Source organism: Trachurus japonicus, chromosome 19 (genome assembly GCF_045865225.1).
Source record: "Trachurus japonicus isolate A0001 chromosome 19, Traja_1.0".
NCBI lineage: Eukaryota > Metazoa > Chordata > Actinopteri > Carangiformes > Carangidae > Trachurus > Trachurus japonicus.
The window spans coordinates 5,271,483-5,295,090 of record NC_140925.1 but is presented as its reverse complement, the minus strand read 5'-3'; the positions used below and the strand labels follow the sequence as shown (position 1 = coordinate 5,295,090).

Genomic DNA, 23,608 nt, shown 5'->3' with positions numbered 1-23,608 from the left:
TTTTAGACACTTTTTACTTATTTAAAGCATATTTTCACTTAAAATAATCTGATAGTGGGGCAAGTTTTTCTTTATTATTACGAGCACAAAAAAACTTGCTTTCACTGGCAGATTTTTCTACTTATTAAGTGAAAATTTGTTTGAAACAAGTGAAAATGATCTAAAAACAAGTTAATTTTTTAGGTGATGAGTCTTATTGTAAGTGGAAAGAGATTAGTTTTGATTATAAATTAGACATTTTGACAAGAAATAAGACAAATATTCTCGGAAAGATTTTGAGTTTTTGCAGTGCAGGAGGAGTTTTACAGTGTTGGCCGTGTGAGTTTCCTCTTCATCTGGACTCTTTTCTTCTCAGACGTGATGTTTTTCCACCAGGGAGGGAGCTGGGTGGTGGTGGGAGGTGGTGGTACGGTAGTTGGCGTCACACAGCGAGGGGCACGAGGCCCGGGGAGGTGGCGGTGGGCGCGACGGTGATGGCCGTCAGCGCGCCGGGTTCAAGTCCGTTCAAGGTCCGGCTGCAAAAGACACAAGACGAGCAAAGAGGAGAAAAGAAAAAGGAAAAAAAAAACGTTAAAAACTGAAACTGGAGAGGATAGATCGAGTGTCCTGAACCCAACACCAGCCTCAGATTTAATTATATAATCATGGATGGATTAGAGAAGAGAGGTCAGAGGTCACCTCAGGCCAGAGCCTCTGCACAAGGCGACTGCTCATATTTAAAACTCATTAGAAGAGTGAAAACTGAACAGAAAGAGATTAACAAAACGACCCAGACGAACGAAAAGGAAAGAAAAAGATGGAAAACAAATAAAGAAACATAGAAATAAAACAAACTATGCAACTTTATTTATTTAAAGGGATAGTTAAACATTTTGAGCTAGGAAATAACCATGTATAATTATGTAATATTACGACACATGAAGCAAATACTCGGAACTACTTGCGCTTTTGAAATCCCTCCGCCCAGCAGCCGTGTCTGGAATGTAGTTCCGGCTGCATTTGCCTCTAAAACAATTCTGTCTCGTAACGTTACATGATTATTTCATAGCGTGGTGAATGTGCAGGTCACAACTTGTCCACCAGAGCGTTTTGGAGTTGTTGGATTGTGTATTTGATGAGGAACAGGGGACCTGTACCGTTCACCTCCATTGTGTTCACTGAGCAGCTCACGTCTCTGCCCCGCCGATCTCAAAACAACATGCACCGATAATTAAAGGTAATGAACCTACTGCTATGACTATAGGGATTATGGTGAGAAGAGAATTTGTCAAAATGTTGAACTATCCCTTTAAACAACAGAGTAGCTGCTGCAGCTACAATACAGCTGTACAGCCTCACTCAGGTGTGACCAGCCTCTCAGTGATTCATGTAAATATTGTTGTTTAACATGTATTGTGAGTCAATTTGCCAATGCCATGACTCACTGGTCCTTTAGCTCGTGGCTACAGTAGCTTCTGTCAAACAAAGATGACATCGCAAAAGTAAAACCAATATGTACGGAAGCTCGTTTTAAACCTAAATTATAAGATTAGGCACCATTTTGGATTATTTACTGCACTGTACCATACTTTTCCTTTTAGCCCTGTCATCTATTTGTTCTGGCAGAAATGAGCTCCCTTACATAAAAAAGGACATGGGTGAAAAGTCTCTTTAATATTTTCAGTCAATGTTAATTAATTCTCCTCTTTTCCAGTAGCTGCTGCCAACAGGACACAGAGCAGTGACCTGCCTCCGTCCCTCTGTCATCATCATCATCATCACGAGACACAGATGTGTACAAAACAAACACGACTGTGCACGTGTTTCTAAAAATAGACCCGGGCAGAAAACCTGACCGACTGGTTCGACTGGATTCTTTCTTCTGCAGGTCCACCAGCTCAGAGACAAATGAACTCCACTTCAATAGAAATAGGACTTTTCATGACACAATAGATGAGTTTCTGAAGCTGCACCAAAGAGAGATTTTGCTCTTTTGATGCTTTTGAGTTTGGGATTAAAAAAATGAATGAAGCAATGGAGCAGATTCTGATTCTCATGATTAAAAGGTCACGTTTCCCTCTGAAGGTGAGTCGAGTCGACGCCTCCGGCAGCGCAAACACAAGAACAACTGTGAACACTGTGTCTGAGGCTCCGTCTCTCACAGCAGAGCCTCAGTCTGCTCTCAGCAGCAGCAACAGTGACGCAGCAGAAAACAAAGCAGTCAAGTGCTCGTCACAGTCCGCAGAGGTCAACACCTGCTCGTTCGTTACCTGGGACTTTAATGAGCCATTTACTAATGTTTTTATATCAGAAATCTGGTTTGGTTTTTAATGTAAAAGTCTCAAAATGACACAACAATGTCTCCTCATCACACTTTTTTGGGAGTTTAATTTAAATTCAGAGCATCTCGGCTATATATATATAAATGAGGTTTGTTCCTCAATATATTCCGAGTTTAAAGAGACCCTGAGGAGTTTACTTTTGGTTATAAAGAGTCTCATATTAATGTGGATGAATCTACGTTACCCACACTTTTTAATGGGTCCATTTTCGATAAGTATATTGTTTTGTCTTTATAGTTACGTATTTTGTTATTATCATTTCGTGGTCGACCTGCCCAGCATTTCCTAGTTTTGGTTTTCCGGACGCTGCACGGAGGGTCATGGGAATAACGCTACTAAATCGCCGTTTATGGTCGGAACTACGACGGTATCCGATCGTCTTTCACCGTGCATGTGGACGTAGTGTGAAAACACTTCGCTTTCCAAAACTCCTTGTAGTCCCTCTAAAATAAGGTTATAATAATAATAATAATAATAATAATTATAATAATAATAATTATAATAATAATAATAATAATAATAATAATAATCTGTGGTTAATCAGTCTTTCAAACAGTATCCTGACTTAATTTTGACATTGACCTGTCTGTTGTGATCCATCCTGTCCCTCTGGTTGTAACTAAATATTATAATCAAAACTGTATAACTGTATAATAAAAATATGATGAGTTGGCTCAGGTCAAAGGGAAGACGATACAAAGGTTCATGTTTCTCCATCATCATCACTTTTAGACAAAACTCAAACCAGAGCAAAAAAAAACCCCAACAAAAATCCACTTTTAAATAAATAACGAGGTTCAGTCGTTCAATGATCCGCTGCACAGCAGAGCAGAGGAAGCTCTTTGTGTTAATTATAATGAACGGTCAGATGATGTGTGAGGCTGAAACTACTCACACTGTCAGATCAGAGCAGCAATTAGAAAGTTAAAAGGTCCCAGCACCATTAAACACAACACTCAGCCGCCCAGACGTCCTCCCTCTAACCCACATTTACGTTTCTATTTTCTATTCTAGTAAGAAAAACAAGTTTGTTAGACACACACACACTACAGTTTTACCCAGAATCAATGCAGGGAACGTGACCATCTCTGTCCTGCTGGGAGAAAACACACACAAGTCTCAGATGTCCGACCGCCATCTCTGCCCCTGAATCCACCACCACACACACACAACACGCTGCAGACTTCCAGTAAACACATCATGACGGATCAGACTGAGGTCATCGCTTTATTACAACTCTCCCTTCATAATGACTCATGGTTCATGAGACAGAGAGAGAAGAGAGTGGGGTTTTTATGGTTTCACTCACGCTTTGTCAAAATAAGACGTGTGGAGCGACTGCGAGTAGCGCGCCGTGTTGCCGTTGAGCGCGTTGCTGTTGTCCAGAGTGAGCGCCTTCCTCACTTTCTGGTCCTTGGCGAAGTTCCTGCAGGCGGCAAGTTTGGACTCGAGGGCCTGAGGAAGGCAAGGCAAGGCATCTTTATTTATATAGCGCATTTCATACCAAGGCAACTCAATGTGCTTTACATAAAGACAAAACATTAAAAAAAGAAGCATAAAACAGAGTTAAAAGCAAGAGCAAATAAAAGAAAATAGATAAAGTTTTAAGTTATCAGCTATAAACACATGAAAAGAGATTTTTAACCTGGATTTAAAGATGCTCACAGTTGGGGCTGATCTCAGTTCTGCTGGTAGTTTGTTCCACTTGTGAGCAGCATAACAGCTAAATGCTGCTTCACCATGTCTGGTCTGAACTCTGAGCTCCACTATCTGACCTGAGTCAGTAGATCTCAGAGCTCTACTGGGTTTATACTCTACTAACATGTCATTCATGTATTCTGGACCTAAACCATTCAGTGATTTGTAAACCAGTAGCAGAACTTTAAAATCTATTCTGTAGCTGACTGGGAGCCAATGTAAGGTCTTAAGAACTGGGGTGATGTGATCTGATCTCTTTGTTCTGGTTAAAACTCGAGCTGCAGCTGTTTGATACTTTTTTGGGGGGAGACCAGTCAGAAGACCGTTACAGTAGTCTAGTCTACTGGAGATAAAAGCATGAATCAGCTTCTCCTGATCAGTTTGGGACATAAAACCCTTAATTCTGGATATGTTCTTAAGTTGATAAAAGGCTGATTTGGTGACTGATTTGATATGGCTGTTGAAGGTCAGATCTGAGTCTATCAGCACGCCAAGGTTTCGGACTTGGTCTTTAGTTTCTAAAGACAGTGACTCAAGGTGTTTACTGACAGCAGCCCTCTTCTCTTTATTCCCGAAAACAATTACCTCAGTTTTTTCTTGATTTAACTAAAGGAAATTTTGGCTCATCCAATTTTTGACTTGCTCTAAACAGTGACATAATGACTCTATTGGACTGCAGATGATAGATGATGATGATGATGATGATGATGATGATGATGCTGCTGTGGAGAGACGACTTTCTGGCGCGGTGGAAGAGAGAAACAGGAAGCGGAGAAGCGGCGAAGCGGCGACTCACCCCGACTTTCCTCAGCAGGTCGCTGACGATGTTGAGGGCCGATATCCTGGCGGACGGAGTCAGAGGAGAGTTGCTGCCGTAACCGTTCGATAACACTGGAGAGGAAGAGAGAGAGAGAGAGGACAGAAACATTATAAAGAGACGAATAAATACAAATATTGAACTCATTTTGACAGATTTCAGTTTGTTTTTGCACCAGATTTTCACTGTAAATGATTTAAAATGTTGTTCATGTGGGTATTTTGTCTGGAAAATATGCTCAGGAAAATAAATCTATTTTGTATTGTTTATTGAATATTTATTGATTTTGAACTCTTAAATTATGTTTTGTGTATTTTATTAATAGTACTTTTATTTATTGATAATTGATGGTATGTTTTTTTGTCTTGGTTCTTATCTGTCCTGTTTTTTGTGTTTTCTTAGCCCTGTTTTTAAAACATTTCTTAGTATTTCACCACTTAGACCTTGAGATATTATAAATATATTTGTGAGTGTGGCCTTCCCCAGCCTCCATACAGTCTTGGTTGAAACATTTTGATTAATGGTGCAACTCCAGTCAGCCATTCATTCAGATTTGTGAATCAACATTGTATATAGACAACTCTATAGTTGTGTAGCTGCACATCTGGCAGGTGCAGACTGATGTTAGCTCGTGTCCACCTGATGATTACACTTTTTATTTTAGCTCCATGTTTGTTCTCCACCGGCTTCAGCTGCTAAATTCTCCTTTTCTACTTCTTTTGTATCTGAAAACTCAGCTGACAAACACCCGTCGATCTGAGGGAAGCTGAGGGAGTCGGGTCAAGTAGATAAATGATCCATTATTGAAAGAGAAACATTGATTATTCAGAAGAAAAAGCCTGATGCTTATAAAAATACAGACCGAGTTATGCAAATGCAGTTTATAATCTATCAGCCTAAATTTATCAAAGATGCTCTGAATGAATGCACCTTGTCTCCTCGGCTCCTTTTGTCTTCGCTTCACATGAATAAATGAGCCACTGTGCAGCAGGTAAATGTGTCCACACAGAAATCTGAGCCGGTCCTTAATTATGTTGATTTATTTCCTGTCTGCGCTTGAATAATGGTTTATAAAAACCCCAATGCACTCGGGGGAAGAGGAGCTGCAGCTACCTGCTGGGTTGGCAAAGGCGTTGTCCAGACCTTTGCTCAGCGGGGTGGCGGGGAGGGACAGCGAGGCCTGCACGGCCGTGTCCATCTTCTCGTTGTCCTGTGTGGGCGAGCTGGGCGCCGACATCCTGGTAACGTCCGACTGTCGCTCCCGTACGGCCAGCTCCTGCCTCAGGTCTACAGGGAGGAGGAAACAGAGAAAGAAGAAATTTAAATTTAAAGATGATCTTGAAAAGAGACTAAGACAATAAACTCTTATTTTTGGCCAGAAAATGTATTTTATTTAACTGGATCAGTGGTGCAAAGACATTTTTTGGAGTTTTTCCTATGGAAAGACTAAGTGACAAGTTAAAGAGACCCCGAGGAGTTTGCTTTTGGTTATAAAAGAGTCTCATATTAATGTGGATGAATCTACGTTACCCACACTTGGTCCATTTTCTATAAATATATCGCTTTATCTTTAGTTATTTTTATATTATTATTTAGTGGTCGACTCGCCCAGCATTTCCTAGGTTTCCAACCTCCGACTTTCATTCTAATTAATAAAAACATTCTTGGCAAATGTTTTTACTTTCGTCCGTTTTGCGCCGGTCCAAGAATTTCACCGTGCGGACAGAGGCTCATGGGAAATGTGGTGTGAAAACACTTTCGCTTTCTGAAAGTCCTCATAGTCCCTTTAAAAGGAAACTAAGGAGATATATTTCTTCATTTGAGTTGATATGTTGTTGTATCTTTCTTTCTGTTTTGTTTTATCCTTTTCTTTTCATTTTCTACTCCATTTAATTCTTAATTATTCATTCCCCCCTCCTAGCTCAGTCCACTACTTATTGATGTATAGTTATATGCATTGTTGTAATGTAAATTCTGAAAAAGAAAAGATGAGTTGAGGACAGAGAGGAAATGAATAAATCCCTACAAATGTGTGGGAAAGCAAAAGAAAGAGGCAGAGCAGCTGTATGCTAATGAGCCGGCAGCGTGGTGATTGACAGAGAGGCTCATTAGTATAAAAACCCCGGGTCAATAATCACCTCTGGCTTCGTCCTTTAATCTCTGCACGGAGACCAGAAGAGACTCCTTCTCATCCAGCTCGCTCTCCAGGAAGGCGTTCCTCTCGATGGCCTGGTTCAGACGCTGCTCGAAGTTCTCCAGAGACACGATGGTCGCTCTGAGAGAGAGAGGAGGCGTTCAAACGAGGCGGGAAATGAAAGAAAGAAACAACAAAGTGAATGAGAAAATGAATCCTGCTGCAAAACCTAAAAAAAGGAAGTTTTACACTCAAGTCGTCCTCTATTCGTCCTATTTGCTTAAGAACGATTATTGAAGTGTTAATGAGGGATCAATATGTCAGGTTTGTGCACACGCAGCATTGATTTTAATCCAATTAAAATCAGCAGATCAATCGTATTTGATCCCATTTGCTGATTATCAGAACTGAGTCTTTGTGGGAAATTTTCATATAGATTAAAATAAGCATCACAAAACAGCTGCTGTGATGAGGAGGAGGAGGAGGGAGAGGAAACGACACCTTCACTGCAAAAACTCAAATATCTTTCCAAGAATATTTGTCTTATTTCTAGTCAAAATGTCATTTCTATAGTCAAAACAAATCTCATTATACTTAAAATAAGAAACATCACATTAAAAAGCAGCGTGTTTTTAGACACTTTTTCCTTCTTTCAAGCATATTTTCACTCAAAATAATCTAATAGTGGGGCAAGTTTTTCTTCCTTATTACAAGCACAAAAAAACTTGCTTTCACTGGCAGATTTTTCTACTTTTTCAAGTGAAAATATGTTTGAAACAAGTGAAAATGATCTAAAAACAAGTACATTTTTAGGTGATGAGTCTTATTTTAAGTGGAAAGAGATTAGTTTTGACTAGAAATTAGATATTTTGACAAGAAATAAGGTTAAATCGAAAGCAACTGGACTTAGTTATTTGTCTAGGAAGACGTTTCACCTCTCATCCAAGAGGCTTCATCAGTTCATGTACGCATCTGACCAGGCTGGGACTGGTCCAACTATCTGGTGTGGAGACTCACTATTTAACCTCTTGTGTGGGCGTTCACAAGGGTGATGATGTCACTGGTTCCCTTTAGTGCTCCAAGTGCCAACGACAGTCGTTTAAATGACTGCCTTTGATGGAAAGTTGGTTTCGACTTCGTTAGTGCCCTATTGTGTTATAACGACAGTCGTTGGAGTCACTTGCCACTTGTGAACAGTGGTTGTTCTTTGAGGCTAGATTGTTGAATCTCCTGGGAAGGGATGAAAGGGCAGCATTGTAAATTGGAGATAGGTGGTGTCTCAGGCCACCTCCCCTGTTGAGGGATGGTTTCTCTACTTTTACAAAAATGGCTTCTTTGACTCCTCTTTCAAACCATCTGTCCTCTCTGTCTAGGATTTGGACATTGCTGTCCTCAAAGGAGTGGGCTTTCTCCTTGAGATGTAGATGGACAGCAGAGTCCAGTCCTGAGGAGTTTGCTCTCCTGTGTTGGGCCATGCGTTTATGCAGTGGTTGTTTTGTTTCTCCAATGTAGAGGTCTTTGCATTCCTCGTTGCATTGGACTGCATACACCAGATTGCTTTTGTGGGTGTGTGGTGTTCTGTCCTTGGGATGTACCAGTCTCTGCCTGAGTGTGTTGCTGGGTTTGAAATACACAGGGATACGGTGTTTGTTAAAGATCCTCCTGAGTTTTTCTGATACTCCAGACACATATGGAATGACTATATTGTTTCTCTTGTTTTGTCTTTCTTTCTCAACCACTTGGCTGGTTTTCTTTCTGGAAGCAGCTGCAGTTTTCACAAAGGTCCAGTTAGGGTAACCACAAGTTGTGAGGGCGCCTCTCAGGTGCTTGTGTTCTGCCCCTTGGGCCTGTGAGCTGGTGGGCACGTTATCAGCTCTGTGTTGCAAAGTTCTGATAACACCAAGCTTATGTTCCAGAGGGTGGTGAGAGTCGAAAAGTAGATATTGGTCTGTATGTGTGGGTTTTCTGTATACCCCAATGTGGAGGCTCCTGTCCTTTTTCATATGGACGTCACAATCTAAGAAAGGCAGACTATTGTCCTTGACATCCTCTCTGGTGAACTTGATGTTTTTGTCCACTGAGTTAATGTGTTCGGTAAAAGCTTGCACCTCTTTGGTTTTGATTTTAACCCATGTGTCGTCCACATACCTGAAACAGTGGCTCGGTGTTGTTCCTTCAAAGGAGTTTAAAGCCTTGTTCTCTACCTCCTCCATGTACAGATTTGCCACAATAGGGGATACTGGTGAACCCATGGCACAGCCGTGTTTTTGTCTGTAAAATTTGCCGTTGAACTGGAAGTATGTGGTGTTCAGGCACAAATCCAGAAGCTGGCAAATATGTTCAGGTTTGAGTTTAGTTCGGTTTTGCAGAGAGTTGTCTTGTGTGAGTCGTTCTCTTACTGTGGCCGAAGCCTCCATAGTTGGAATACAGGTAAAAAGAGAAGTCACATCATAGGATACCATAGTGTCATCTGGTTCCATTTGTATGTCCCGGACTTTACCCACAAAGTCTATAGAGTTTTGGATGTGGTGTGGGGTGTTTCCCACCAAAGGAGCCAAGATATTAGCTATGTGTTTGGCTATGTTGTAGGTGACCGAGTTTATGCTGCTGACAATGGGCCTGAGCGGGGACCCTTCTTTATGGATTTTGGGGAGTCCATATAGGCATGGGATTGAATCCTGGGGATAAAGCCGGTAGTATTGTGTTTTGTCAATGACCCCTTCTTTTTGTAATTGTTGTAGACATTCTATCACCTTCTTTTTATAGCCACTGGTCGGGTCTCGTTTTAGAGTTTCATAAGTGTTAGAGTCGCTGAGTAATGTAGATATCTTAGCCTGGTAGTCAGTTGTATTGAGCACAACTGTGCATCTACCCTTGTCTGCTGGGAGGATTGTAATGTTTTGGTCTTTGCTCAAAGCCGTCACTGCTCTCCTCTCCTCAAAGGTGAGGTTAGAGGGGGGGACCTTAGCCTCGGCCACCGCTGCTGACACTTTTAACCTTAGCTGATCCGCCTCAGTTCCGGTTAAGTTGTTTTTCCTTATAGCAGATTCTGTAGCTGTAATCAAATCCACTATAGGTAGCTCTTTCGGTGTCATGGCGAAATTCAAGCCTTTGGCTAGGACCTCTTTCTCAGGTTGGGTGAGTTCTCTGTCAGACAAATTCTTAACCCATCTGTTTTGTGTTTCTTTCTGTGCTGAATGGTCAGTTTTTTGCCCCCATGTGAGTATTTCTGTGTTATTGTCAACATGTCGAGATTGTAAATTGCGGAATTTCTTGGTTTGTCTCTCTTTGCTTTTGTTATGTTGTGATAGTTGTGCCTTTTGGGTGAAATCCACAACTTTCTCCATGATGGAGCCAGGTAAGAGTGTTTGCAGTTTAAGCAGTGAGTGGTCAGTTTTCACTTTTAGCCCCTCAATAGTGAAATTGACCTGTCTTATTCGTTCGTTAAGGAGTTGGTTTTGAGCCTTTTCCATGATTTTTTCCACTCTATGCCCTCTCATAGTGGAATTCAAGCGTAGGCTAGTTGGTGTAAGCCTTTGTTGTCTGCATCTCAGACTGAACCGTAGGTGGTTCCTGTAATCTGCAATTTTCCGAGCCAACCTTTCATGTTCCCGCACCATTCTAAGGGTAGCCAACCCAAATTGTTCTGCAATAAGCCGGTGCATATTCTCATTTGCCCAGGTCATAGTATTTCAAAGGAGGTTAAATCGAAAGCAACTGGACTTAGTTATTTGTCTAGGAAGACGTTTCACCTCTCATCCAAGAGGCTTCATCAGTTCATGTACGCATCTGACCAGGCTGGGACTGGTCCAACTATCTGGTGTGGAGACTCACTATTTAACCTCTTGTGTGGGCGTTCACAAGGGTGATGATGTCACTGGTTCCCTTTAGTGCTCCAAGTGCCAACGACAGTCGTTTAAATGACTGCCTTTGATGGAAAGTTGGTTTCGACTTCGTTATACGACTGTCGTTGGCACTTGGAGCACTAAAGGGAACCAGTGACATCATCACCCTTGTGAACGCCCACACAAGAGGTTAAATAGTGAGTCTCCACACCAGATAGTTGGACCAGTCCCAGCCTGGTCAGATGCGTACATGAACTGATGAAGCCTCTTGGATGAGAGGTGAAACGTCTTCCTAGACAAATAACTAAGTCCAGTTGCTTTCGATTTAACCTCCTTTGAAATACTATGACCTGGGCAAATGAGAATATGCACCGGCTTATTGACAAGAAATAAGACAAATATTCTTGGAAAGATTTTGAGTTTTTGCAGTGTTCGCCCCCCCTTAGCTGTGATTGATATATTTAATGTTATGGTGCATTCAGGGCCGGCTCAGACCTCTTAGCTCTCTCCAGGTCGTCGTTGGACTGCTCCAGCTCTCGGACGTATTTGTGGAGCTGCTCCTTGATGCTGCGCGTCTGGCCCAGGTCGTCCTCCAGCATGGCGATCTGCTTGTAGCTCTGAGCGTACTGCTGCTCCAGCTTCTCCTGTGGGACCGACAGCGGACAGTTATTGATCACATGTTTAAAATCTATACAACATGATGGACGAGGCAGCACAGAGCCACATATATAGGACACGATTTAAACACCGTCTGGATCCTGTCATCCATTTTTCAGTGCTGCGCTCACTCAGCCAGCGGTGGATGTGGAGGTGTGACCTATATTTCCTCACGCTCGGAGACAATCAGCTCGATAAACACTCGTCTGTACGTCTGACCTATATCCTCCTCTCCTGCAGCCGAGCGGCCGCTCTGTCCGACGCTCAGTCAACACAACAACGTCACTCTGGACTGTGGTTAGACAGACCTCAGAGTGACATGTAGTACGGTGGCCTTTAGGTGCACAACAGAAACAGAAAACGATTTTTTTTAAATATCGTCATTTTCCTATTTGTTGCATTTTGTAAAAATGTCTTCTTTTATTCTCTAAATTGACACTGTGGTTTCTAAATTTAATTTCTTTTTTGTTTAGTTCTATAAGCTTGCTGAATTTTTCATTTATTTTTTAATTTTTCATGGTTTTAGACGCATTTTTTTTTTTTTATTGTTCCCACCAAGGATTGCATTTCAATTTCACTGTATTCATACAATCCCAATACAGATGTATTCTTTACATTTTATTATAAACTATGTTGTATTTTCTAATAAATTACGTCTAAAATATGCTTCCTTAAATGTGCCTCAAAGCATCTTTATGTTTTCTTAAATGTTTTGGTGTTTTATGTATTTTGGCTTTTATTTTCCTGAAATAGTCTTAAATGTTGCATCTTCTTTTTTTAAAAAAAATGTGTTTATTGTAATATTTTTGCATATTAGGGCCACCGTACTTTCTGAACTGAAAACCGAGAACAATTGGTGCAAATATTCTGAATAACAAAACAATATTTCTAAGAAAAACAACTGAAAACCCTTCAGTTCACAACACAAATGATAATTTTTCTGAAAAACTGTTGTTTGTATTGAAGAGAGCGTGAAGCCACGGGACAGTGTTGTTTTATTCAGGACAACAGCACATTCCTGAAAAGCCGACAGAGCAGAGTTGCTCAAAAAAAGCATTTCTCCTGGAAACACTGTCATGTCTTCCCTCCTCAGTCTGCAGCTCGACAGACAGACACCTCGACACAAACGTCTCCTCCCGGCTGGAGACACATGCCACCTGCCTTCGGGTTATTACAGAGTGAGAATAAGAGTGAGAGACGTGACCTGATGTATTATTTATGAGCGGCACCGATCAGCTGCATCAGTTCAGCGCAGAGCAGGTGTCGAGATTGGAAAAAAAAAAAGAGCGTTTTACCTCGGCGCCTCCCTGAAATGAGATTACCTTTTCAGATCGCACATCTCCAGCACTAACACACTGCTGCTGGCCGAGGCCAATAAAGCCCATAATGACTGTGTGAAGTCCAACAGGCTCAGATCCACCAGAAATGAGACAGTGTGGTTGTTGTTATTCCTTTTCTTCTACCACCATCTTATTATCTTTTATTCTGGTGTGCATTAGAGGAGGTTTTTATTACAGGCTCCTATAGACGCGACCTCAATATCCCCGTGACCTCCTGTGTATAAAACCAGCAGATGCAGCTCCGATAGATTAAATAAATAAGAGCAGAGTGGAAGAGCGTCCAGGGGAGCAGCAGCTGTTACAGCGCGACTTCACTTTCTCCTCACTCCCCAGGGACTGAACTCAAGGACGAGTGATGATATAAGATGGCTACCAAAAAAAAAAAAAAGAAAAAAAAAAAGGGGGGGGCATCAAATATTTATGTTGAAGGTACAGAGGGTTCACATGGAGACTGTATTTGTACTTGGCTCAGAGCTTAATGCATTGTTAAGGTTAAAAACCATATGTAAATATACTGAACGCTGGTCTCATCATCATCAATCTACAAAAGTCACATTCACAGCGGAGGTCGTTTAAAGATCCAGAATAAAAAGGTAGATGATTGTATTAAAGCTCCTTCAAAATAAAGGTAGATGTTTGTGTTAAAGCTCCACACAGTATAAAGGTAGATGTTTGTATTAAAGCTCCTTCAAAATAAAGGTAGATGTTTGTATTAAAGCTCCATACAGTATAAAGGGATGTTTGTATTAAAGCTCCTTCAAAATAAAGGTAGATGTTTGTATTAAAGCTCCATACAGTATAAAGGTAGATGTTTGTGTTAAAGCTCCATACAGTATAAAAGTAGATGTCCATGTGTAGTGTGATTATAAAGCAGCTCTAAGTTCTATATTAATACTGTGAAAGTATCAAAGCCTCAGTCCACAGAGAAATGCACACAGCCTGTATTCAGAAACTGAGCCTTAAAACCAGCCGTCAGGACTTCCTGTCACTTTGTGATGTCACAACAAAGCCCCGCCCCCTCACCACCTGGACCCACCATCCATCCAACAACAATTTGCAGGATTTGGTTTCTCAGAGTGTTTTATTCTGAAATCTGCTCTATTTTTTTTATTGGATCAGTCATAAAACAGTCAGCCAATCAGAAGAGAAGCTCAGAACCTCCTCCTCTCTTCTGATTGGCCGACACCGACCTGTTTAGTTGTTACAAGAGCTCCAGAGAGAAACTGAGAGAGGAGATGGAAAACTACACTGAGATGGATTTTTAGATCTTCTTATGGATCAAACCTTCAAAATAAAACACAGAAAAAAAATATATGGCGCTTTCATACATTAGTAAGGCGTTCAATGTCTCTCTGAAAATATGAGGTAAAAAGACAAATTCGGGTTAAAAGTTAAAAAATTACATTTTACTCTAATAATAATACAATTTCAATTAATTTCATCACATTGTTACATGTGTATGATTCATAATTCCTTCCTATAGTTTAATATTTAAATACTAAGTTTAATATTTAATTTGTATTCCTACTGTATAACCCTGTTTAATCCCTCAGTAGATCATACAGTAGATGCTGACTCATAATACATCACATCCTCTTCACTGTCTGAGCTGTAAATCCAGTATCAGATCTGATGATCAGATCTCAATCCTTTCTAAATCTTATTAGCTTTACTTACTGAACATCCGACAGTGAAATTAAAGCTCGATACTTTAATTTTTATTTTTATTTTTAAGCGTCGGCTTTATTCAAGTTAAAAACTGCTGAGACAGAGGAGGTTCGATCAGAGCCGAGCTAACGTCAGAGTGCGAGGAGAGTGAGGAGGATGAAACCTGAGCTGATAAAACCTTCATTGTATCGACGTTGATGCAGCAGCAGCAGCAGCAGAGACACAGACACCTTTTCTCCACAATCCTCCTCCTGCACTCACTGACTCACTCACCCTTAGTGTTTCGGCCTCGTTCTTGAGCCGGTGGTTCTCCGAGTGCAGGTCTTTGATCCGATGCTCGGCCTGGCCCAGCTGAGCCTCCAGCTCGGCCTCCAGCTCCCTGCTCCCCTCCTGGAACTCCAGCAGCTCCTCGCGAGCCTCCTGACACCTGCAAAACCAGAGAGAGGAGGAGTTTTACGCATTTATAATGTTTTTATTTTATCTACAGCATCTCTCTACACACAAACAAACAAACACTCCTCATCTCATCCACGATTCGTCTCACTTGAGGATCAGTGAACTCTGGCGTTGTACTGTAATCACATTCACCACAGCTGCAGGAAACATTATGAACCAGATTAAAGCCACAGACTGAGGCTCCAACACCAGAACATTAAAGAGCTGCTTTGATTAAATATTATTTTTTAAAACTCTGTTATTCTTTGACGATGACCTTTAGCGGGAACATAAGTGTAGTTTGGCCTCATGGCTGCAGCAGATTATCAGATCATCCCCTATTAAAAAGAGGCAATTTTGGGACGTTTCAGAATCAGATTTATGTCGGCTCAAATTTCATCAGCTGAAGCCCGATGCCTCCGGCCTCGTGGTTTTATTTTGTCTCTTTCAGCAGCAGTCGAATCCGTTTCCATAAATTCAACACAAGAAAACTATATAGAGTAAAAATGAAATGTTCTGCCCTCTGACTGCTGAACTTTTGATTCAGTCTCTGAAAATGTCATCACTATAAAAGCATTAGAAATATATATGTTGAATGGATTTCCAGGAAAACACACAACTTCCCAATTAGCAACAATAAATAATGTTGTCAAACTAATTCAGGATAACAAATATTATAAGAATAAGAATTACTTTATTAATCCCCAATGGGAAATCCATTCTCATTCATTGCTTCATTATAACAATATCTGCAGAAAACATGAAATATCAATAAATAATAGTATAAATCAAGATAATGTTCAACCCTGTTTGCGTGTTTTGTCTTCTTTTTGACAAATGGATTAAATACTAATGCAAAAGCAAAGAATTTGAGACCATACATTTAATGCTAAATAAGATTTTTGAAGCTCAAAATACTGGATGAATTTACAGAATAATCTAAAAAATTCACTTCACTTTAAATCATCACACTTTACTTCCAGAAATTCTTGCTTTTGCCAATCTGTACGCCCTTATTGTGAAAATTCTAACTACTATTAGGGTTTTTATTTATTCTTAATGTTTATAGACTTTACTGTTCCTCCTTGTTGGATTTTATTGTATTTTTCTTTTATGAGAAATCAACACTGTCTCTGACCGTTTACATTTATCTTTTGCTGAGCTTCAGTGTAAAATGAGCCTCGACCTCTGTGTCTTCCTGTTAAAATAAACGCTGAATGAATGAATGAATGAATGAGTAGAAATCCAGAGTCATTGTGTCACAGTTTACAGCAGCTCAGTGTTTGACACAACAACAACAACAACAACAACAACATCATCATCCCTGTCACGTCAGCAAACACTCGACCTTTAAGAAGCTGAACTCAGATCTGCTGCAGCTCGACAACAACTGATGACATCACACGTCAGACTGTGAGTGAAACATGAAGTGATGGAGGAAACCGCTTTTCCAGGAGTGGAGGTTATGTAACCGTCTGTTGATATGACCATGCATGACCGCGCACACACACACACACACACACACACACAGACAGGGATCTATAAATGGACTGAACCAGCCCTTGTGGCGTGTGTGTGTGTGTGTGTGTGTGTGTGTGTGTGTGCGCGCTACAGAGCTGGAGGTGGTGGCACTGAGCCTGGAAATCCTCTATTTTTTTTTCTTTTTTTAAAAAAATCTTACAAACGCTGGTCATGTTCAGTCGCCGTGGAAACTCAGTTGGATTTCACGACTTTGAACTGGTTCCAGTTTGAAAAGGCTTCACACCGACTGGAGCTTCCTCTTCACGCTTATCAGCTCATATTCAAAACACGAACAAGCAGGAGAACAACATCTAACTCTGCTGCTCATTAAAACACTTCCAGCTTTAAAGGGATAGTTCAACATTTTGGAAAATTGGCCCATAATCCCTATAGTCATAGCAGTAGGTTCGTTACCTTTAATTGTCGGTGCAAGCTTTTTTTTTAGAACGGCGGAGCAGAGCCGCGAGCTGCTCAGAGCTACACTACGGAGGCTCATGGGATTTCTTGGTTTCCCTCATCAAACTCATCAAATACACAGTCCAACAACTCCACAACGCTCTGGTGGACAAGTTGTGACCTGCACATTCACCACGCTATGAGATAATAACAGAACGTTACGAGACAGAGTTGTTTTAGAGGGAAATTCATGCAAAACCGCTGATGCGCATTCCCGTCGGGGGCAGTTTTTCAGCAAGCAGTCTCTGTATTGACCTCTAAAACAACTCTGTCTGGTAACGTTGTGTTATTACCTCATAGCGTGGTGAATGTGCAGGTCACAACTTGTCCACCAGAGCGTTGTGGAGTTGTTGGATTGTGTATTTGATGAGTTTGACGAGGGAAACCAAGAAATCCCATGAGCCTCCGTAGCGTAGCTCTGAGCAGCTCGCGGCTCTGCTCCGCCGTTCTAAAAACAGCTTGCACCGACAAATAAAGGTAACGAACCTACTCCTAAAACTATAGGGATTGGGCCAATTTGCCAAAATGTTGAACTATCCCTTTAAAACTAAAATATAAATCTTATTGAATCCTTATGAAACTATTTGATCTATTCGTCTCATTCAAAGCAGCAGGAACTTACAAACATCAACATACTTACAGTAAAGCTAATACGACATTCAGTCCTTTATTTTACACATCAAGAGGATAAAAAGCAACAATAGCATCAGTTTGTAGTTTCATCTCTGGCTCTTTGACCGGTCTTTGTTTTTTGGCTTCCAACTACTTCAGGGACAAAACCTTCGTCCCGAGCTGCTGCTGTCCTACTTTCCTCAACAGATAGCTGCTAAATTTGGCGTTAAGTGTTGAGCAGGTGGTTGTAAAAGAGCTGAACAACAACAATAAACACACCTGCAGGCTGCAGCCGAAGACAAACACAGAAACGTTTCAGGCTTTAAAAACCAAACTAATGAGGTCAAAGATGATAAATACCTGTGGTGGGAACTCACTGTGGTTGTTTTTCACCTGATGTTGATTCTTGGAGCTTTGAAACTTCAGCCTTTGTGACGTAAAAAACATCCCAATGAAACAAGAGTCGTTTTGATGGCTCCACACAATCAGAGCCGCTGTGACCTTGACTGAAGGAAGCTCATTGTCTAGAGACTCTTATAGAAATGGGTGTGTGTGTGTGTGTGTGTGTGTGTGTGTGTGTGTTGGGTGTGTCTCTCCACTGGTTTCCAGGATGTTCACGTCTCAATTAGTCGATTTTAATCAAGCGACTTGGCTGCGAGATGAAGAGCCAAACCGGGCTAATTTTAGCAGCTTTTAGATCATTAACCTGTCGAGTTGCGGTGAGAATTAACGTGGCCGTGTGTGTCCTAACAGAAACCTGCTCAAAGACACAAAGAGGACAAAGAGACATTCAAGTCTTTTTGTGTGTACTTCTGATGTGAAAACTGAGCCGGGCGACGTCTCACTGACTGATGAGACTCGTCCTCCTGCAGAGTCACCGCCACCGGGCCGACAGACTGAGAGCTGGAAACCAAACCGTCACTCTGAGTCTTTTGGAGGATGAAGCACGAGCTGCCTCCACTCAGCTGGACTCAGACACTCTCTCCTCCGTAGTCTGGGGCCGTTTAGTGGCTGTTGTAACCGCCTTTCCGTCAAAATAAAAGCACCAAGCTAATAAAAATGCAGTGAAACCTTTTAATATATAATTTACAGGAAAATCCCAGAGCCATTAAGTTAACCTTTTTCCTTTTATTGTATTTAATTGTATTACAAGTTATTGTCTATTTCAGTTGCATGTTTTATTTAAAGCAGAAGTAAGTGATATATTTGTGTTAATATAAGTCTTAAATAGTTATATCTTCCCACAGCAATCACTTCTATAGAGTGTTTGGTCTGAAACACGGGTCTGTCAGTCACTCTGCTCTGCTCTGAGCCGAGGAGAAAACATTTATCGTATCCTACAGTTTTTATCCAATGAGGAGAGAGAACGGCATGCAGGGCTGTGTGTGCAGCCAAGGGACGCCGTGAATGTGGCGACGTAGGGACGAGGACTGTTATGGTGCGTTCAAGGAAACTCGTATTTTTCCGACCGTGAAGTCGTACCAGTTCAATCTGGTACGAGTTCACCGGTCGGAAGTTACGAGTGGCCGTTATAGTGACTTTCACCGGTAAAACAGGTCGGAAAAACACGAGTGGGTTGCCTGGAACGCTACAAAGTCGTAAGTTGTGACTTGAAGCTGTAATTTACGATTTCAAAAGCCTGCCTGGAACGCAGCATTAGCGAAAACGACCGGACCACTTATTTCTGCTTTAATAGGCACTTGATCCTAGTTTTGTACGTTATACCTGTAGTTTGTAAATGCATCTTTTCGATAAAGTTTGTGGCGGTGGGGGCGGAAGAGAGATAAATTGCGTGATGCTCGTCATGTAGCATGCTCCATCATCATCAACAACAACAACCACAACAATATGGCATCGCCAACATCGCTGCCTGATAATGTTGAGACGGAAATCGATGGTGTGCCGGAATTTAAAGTTTTGTTTTGGTGAACATTTTTCCTTTGGTGAATTTGGTGAACTCCGGATCCAGACAGAATTCAGAGTGAACGGAAACCAGGCTCTTCTCCTCTCTGTATGAAGAGCCTGGTGACGCGAGGCGACTCCTCCAGATGTTGAACCTGCTGCAGCTCAGGTGTTGGACGCTCTGAGGTCGTCTCTGCTCTACCTATCCACATCCTCAGTTTACTTTTCATTTTCGTCAATCGGAGCGGAATAAACTCATTGTTGATATGCTTTAAAACTCACATTTATGTGTTTTTTTCAACACCTCAAAGTCATTTCAGTATAAATACGTCACAGTATAAGAACCTGTTTTCATGCGTTTCCTATTGAAACTACCAAAAACTTTGGGATTATCTTTATTTGTTGACTCCACTCACTCATTTAGCCTTAGACGTTTCTCTGTTATTATGACAAACAGCTGCAGTCGCTTCATTTCTTAAGTTAAATATATTTATGTTTGGCTCATGTGTCATGTAGAAGGAGATTCATATTGATTCAATTAGTATCATCAATTAGTATCATGATAAGAAAAATAGAAATAGTTGTTTACTCTTCAGACAGTTACAGTTGAAGAAGAAGGTTTAACTAACTCTACATTTTTCTTATGGAGACAAAACAGCAGCAGAGTGTTTGTTTGTTTCTGTTTCTGATTTCCATCCTCGTTACAGATGCAAATCTTTTTAAATGGGTCACAAATATTGACTCCTGGATGAGTCTGTCTGTCGGTGTCACCAAACACACAACACGAGCTGTTTACTTACCCTTTCTTGTACTTGAGGGACAGAGACTTCCAGAAGTCAATTTCCTCGTCTTTGGAGGAGAATTTCGGGATCATATCTTTTTCCATGGCAAAGAAATCTGCAGAGGAAGGAAGGAAGGAAGGAGGAAACAACAGCGATTACAATGAGATAAGAATGAAAAGAGATGAGAAAGAAGAAAAGCCAAGTTTACAACATTTGAAGCTGCAAAAACATGAACTTGTTTCTATAAGCCTGAAATCTCCTGGTTTATATATTTATAAAAAAGGCAGCGAACGTCTGAGGACACAACATGAAAACACTAAATCATCAAAAGCGCTGCCTCCAGACTCCCAGCATCCTCCAGGAGACCAACAGACGATATCTTCAGTTTGATAAACAAGTTGAAACAGGAGTCAGACGACAGCGTGCAGCAGCAAACATCTGTACTATAACATCAGCTTGTATTCCCTCTAAAAGGAAAGTGCAGGTTTTAACAGAGAAAACACATTTTTCCCCGGAGGTGACATTTACAAACCAGAAGCCTCGTTCATCATCATCACCACCACCACAGCAACTCGTAATTACACAGAAAACAACACAAAATGCTTCAACTAAAACCTGCTGAATCTCAGAAACAAGGTGTTTGTCGCTATAAATAAACTCTTCAGATACAGATACACATCTCCAACCGATCAAAACCTAAAAAACCCAAACCAGTGTCTCTGCAGTCGAGCATTAAACCGGTTTGTTCCTTTGTCCCGAGCTGAAACCGACACCGAGCCGCCTCCACCTGCTTCACATCCACAGAACAAAGGTGAGAGGACAAGGGAGAGGCTGTTGTTGCTCTTTGCAACAGTTTTCTTTTAAAAAGCAGTTCACATCATTATACAGCGCTGCCCTTTCAAGTGACCTCCTTCTCCTCCTCCTCCTCCTCTTTCTCCTCCTCTTAGGAAACTGTAACTGAGCTGCTGGAGCTGTGATGAACAGAGGCAACAGATCTACAGAGGAGGAACAACAGTTTACAGACCATAATAACCTCCCCCTGGTGAACAGTGATGGAGTCAAAGTGGTGGCACAGAAATCAGTGTCTTGTTTAACCATCTTGAGTCTTTGTAGCTATTATTTAAAGGGATAGTTGAACATTTTGGCAAATCCTCCTCATAGTCATAGCAGTAGGTTCATTACCTTTAATTATCGGTGCATGTTGTTTTGAGATCAGCGGGGCAGAGACGTGAGCTGCTCAGTGAACACAATGGAGGTGAACGGTACTTTCACCCATCAAAACTCATCAAATACACAATCCAACAACTCCAAAACGCTCTGGTGGACAAGTTGTGACCTGCACATTCACCACAATTTGCAATTCACCACGATTTCAAAAGCGCACTTTTAGTGTAGCTACTCCCGTTTACTCAAGAAAGTAGTTCCAAGTATTTGCTTCATTTGTCGTAATGTTACACATGATTATTTCGTTGACCTATCCCTTTAACAGTGACAGCTACACAATGGTGAGTAGGAGCTGACTGATGATGATGATATTAGGGAGTAAAAACAATCCTGATAGACTATTCAGCTGATATTTACATTATTTTTCCTCTAGGGACGTAATTTCTGAGTCAAACCAGACGGTTTTCAGTTCAGCTGCAAAGTTTGAAGCCACAAAAAAAAGTCAGACGTTGGTTCTTCTTATGAACCAAAACATACAGTGACTCAGATCAGTCCATTAAATCCTCACTGGTTCCACCATATGGAAACCAAATCACATGCATTTTGTTTATGTTGTGCCATTATTAAAGAGATGATATGACATTTAAGGAAACTATTCATCTTATTGGGGAGCCCAGAGGGGCCCAGCTACAACAGATGCTTGTATTGCCCTACTTGTCCCCTGAGAGGTCAGTCGGGCTGTGGGTGGTCGTGTCAACAAGGATAAAGGCTGAAAGACGTCGAGTTTAAGTGCATGATGATGATAATACACAGAGAGAGGAGACGGGACAAGGTCGACAGATGCTTCTGTTGTGTCCAGAGTGACAGGAAATAAAGACGTGACCTCCAACACGAGACGAGATCATGAACAGAAACAACCTTTCTGCATCATAAAGAAAGACTTCTGTTAACGTTACACTCTGTGGTCCCTCTGAATAATTCAGCTTCAGTTTATATTCAACCATGTCACCCAGAGCCCGAGGCATTAAGTAGAGGAAAAGGCAAAACAAGCATCATTAAAGTGTGGCCTGATTCTTCACATTTTAAAAACAAACAAACACACAATTACATTTGCCTACATGTAAAGTGCAGAGCTGATGTTAATGTTGGCCTATGGGTTTCACATGACAGCAGGGCAGCCTGTGATTTAAATGTGGGTCAAGAGCTAGATGTAAATAAATGAAGATTTCACTATTAAATCTTACCATTTAACCAGATTAATATAAAACCTGATCTATATTAAGAGAGAAGGTTTTAATCCACAGCAGAGATGACCCTGTTGCCTCTTATCAGCATCCATATTTAGAAACGCAAGAAATAAACCAATATATCAATATATTAATTAAAAACATATATACACTGCACTTAAAATTAAAAAATATATATAACCATCGCTTTAGGATTATAACATCAAGCAGGACTGGAGACGAGATGAATATGATCCGGAGCTGATGCTGAGCTCAGCTGTCAAAACTGGGTGTGCAAACCAAACCACGAGCAAAACCAACGAGCAGCGATTTAAAAATAAACAAATAAATAGAATTTTAAAAAAAAACCTGCAGCAAAGATAAAACAGGATGAAGGACCGTGACTCGTGTACCTGAACATCGCCCCAAAACACCGCTGAGGATCAGTCCATCCTGCTCCCGATGGTCCGAGGCTGAGCTGCTGCTGCTGAGGCCGAGTCTCCTCCGTCTGGTGCTGGAGCTGCTCCGCTCAGCGGGGCTTTTAAAGGGACAATACACCCCAAAAACTAATTCTACTTTGACCCCAATTATTATTCCTGTTACACTTCATTTTGTTTAGACTGTGGAAGCTTTGCGTATTACACTTTTCAAACTCAGTTGAAACAATTATCTTTGCTGATACATGTAGAAAAAAGTAGAATACAAGGGAGGGGGGTAAAAACAGTTTTAGGGTGGATTTCCTTACGTATTCTCGTCTTCACGAGCTTCAATGCTGCGCGCGTGGTGCGCATATGACACAGTTGATGATAAATTAGCACAACCTGCTGGTCATCAACTAGAACAGGGTTTTTTTTTATGTGTCTGAAACATTTCACTGTAGCTAGCTGTGTAGTATGGAATGCAATTTTTTAAAATCATAATTACATAAATTCATAAACATAGCCATGAAATGAGTCCCGAAATAAATAAATTGGATGATAATATGAATAAAATATACACAAATTATTATAAAATTAAATCAAATGGAATA

General features: G+C 41.0%; 1 protein-coding gene across 2 annotated transcripts; it reads right to left on the bottom strand.

The window, feature by feature from the left end:
- Window positions 1–297: 297 nt before the first annotated feature.
- Window positions 298–23,116, bottom strand: LOC146967220 (nuclear distribution protein nudE-like 1-B). Of its 2 annotated transcripts, XM_085761064.1 has the most exons (10): window positions 22,992–23,116; window positions 20,207–20,303; window positions 14,754–14,907; window positions 11,311–11,459; window positions 6,975–7,111; window positions 5,950–6,123; window positions 4,816–4,910; window positions 3,631–3,776; window positions 3,380–3,414; window positions 298–515 (listed from the first exon to the last, which is right to left on the bottom strand). In XM_085761064.1, the coding sequence occupies exons 2-10, from the start codon at window positions 20,290–20,292 to the stop codon at window positions 505–507; spliced, it is 987 nt and encodes a 328-aa protein (XP_085617190.1). In that variant the 5' UTR covers window positions 20,293–20,303; window positions 22,992–23,116; the 3' UTR covers window positions 298–504. The 2 variants fall into 2 exon arrangements, with proteins under 2 accessions (XP_085617190.1, XP_085617188.1); XM_085761062.1 differs by lacking the exon at window positions 3,380–3,414.
- Between the last annotated feature and the right edge of the window lie 492 nt (window positions 23,117–23,608).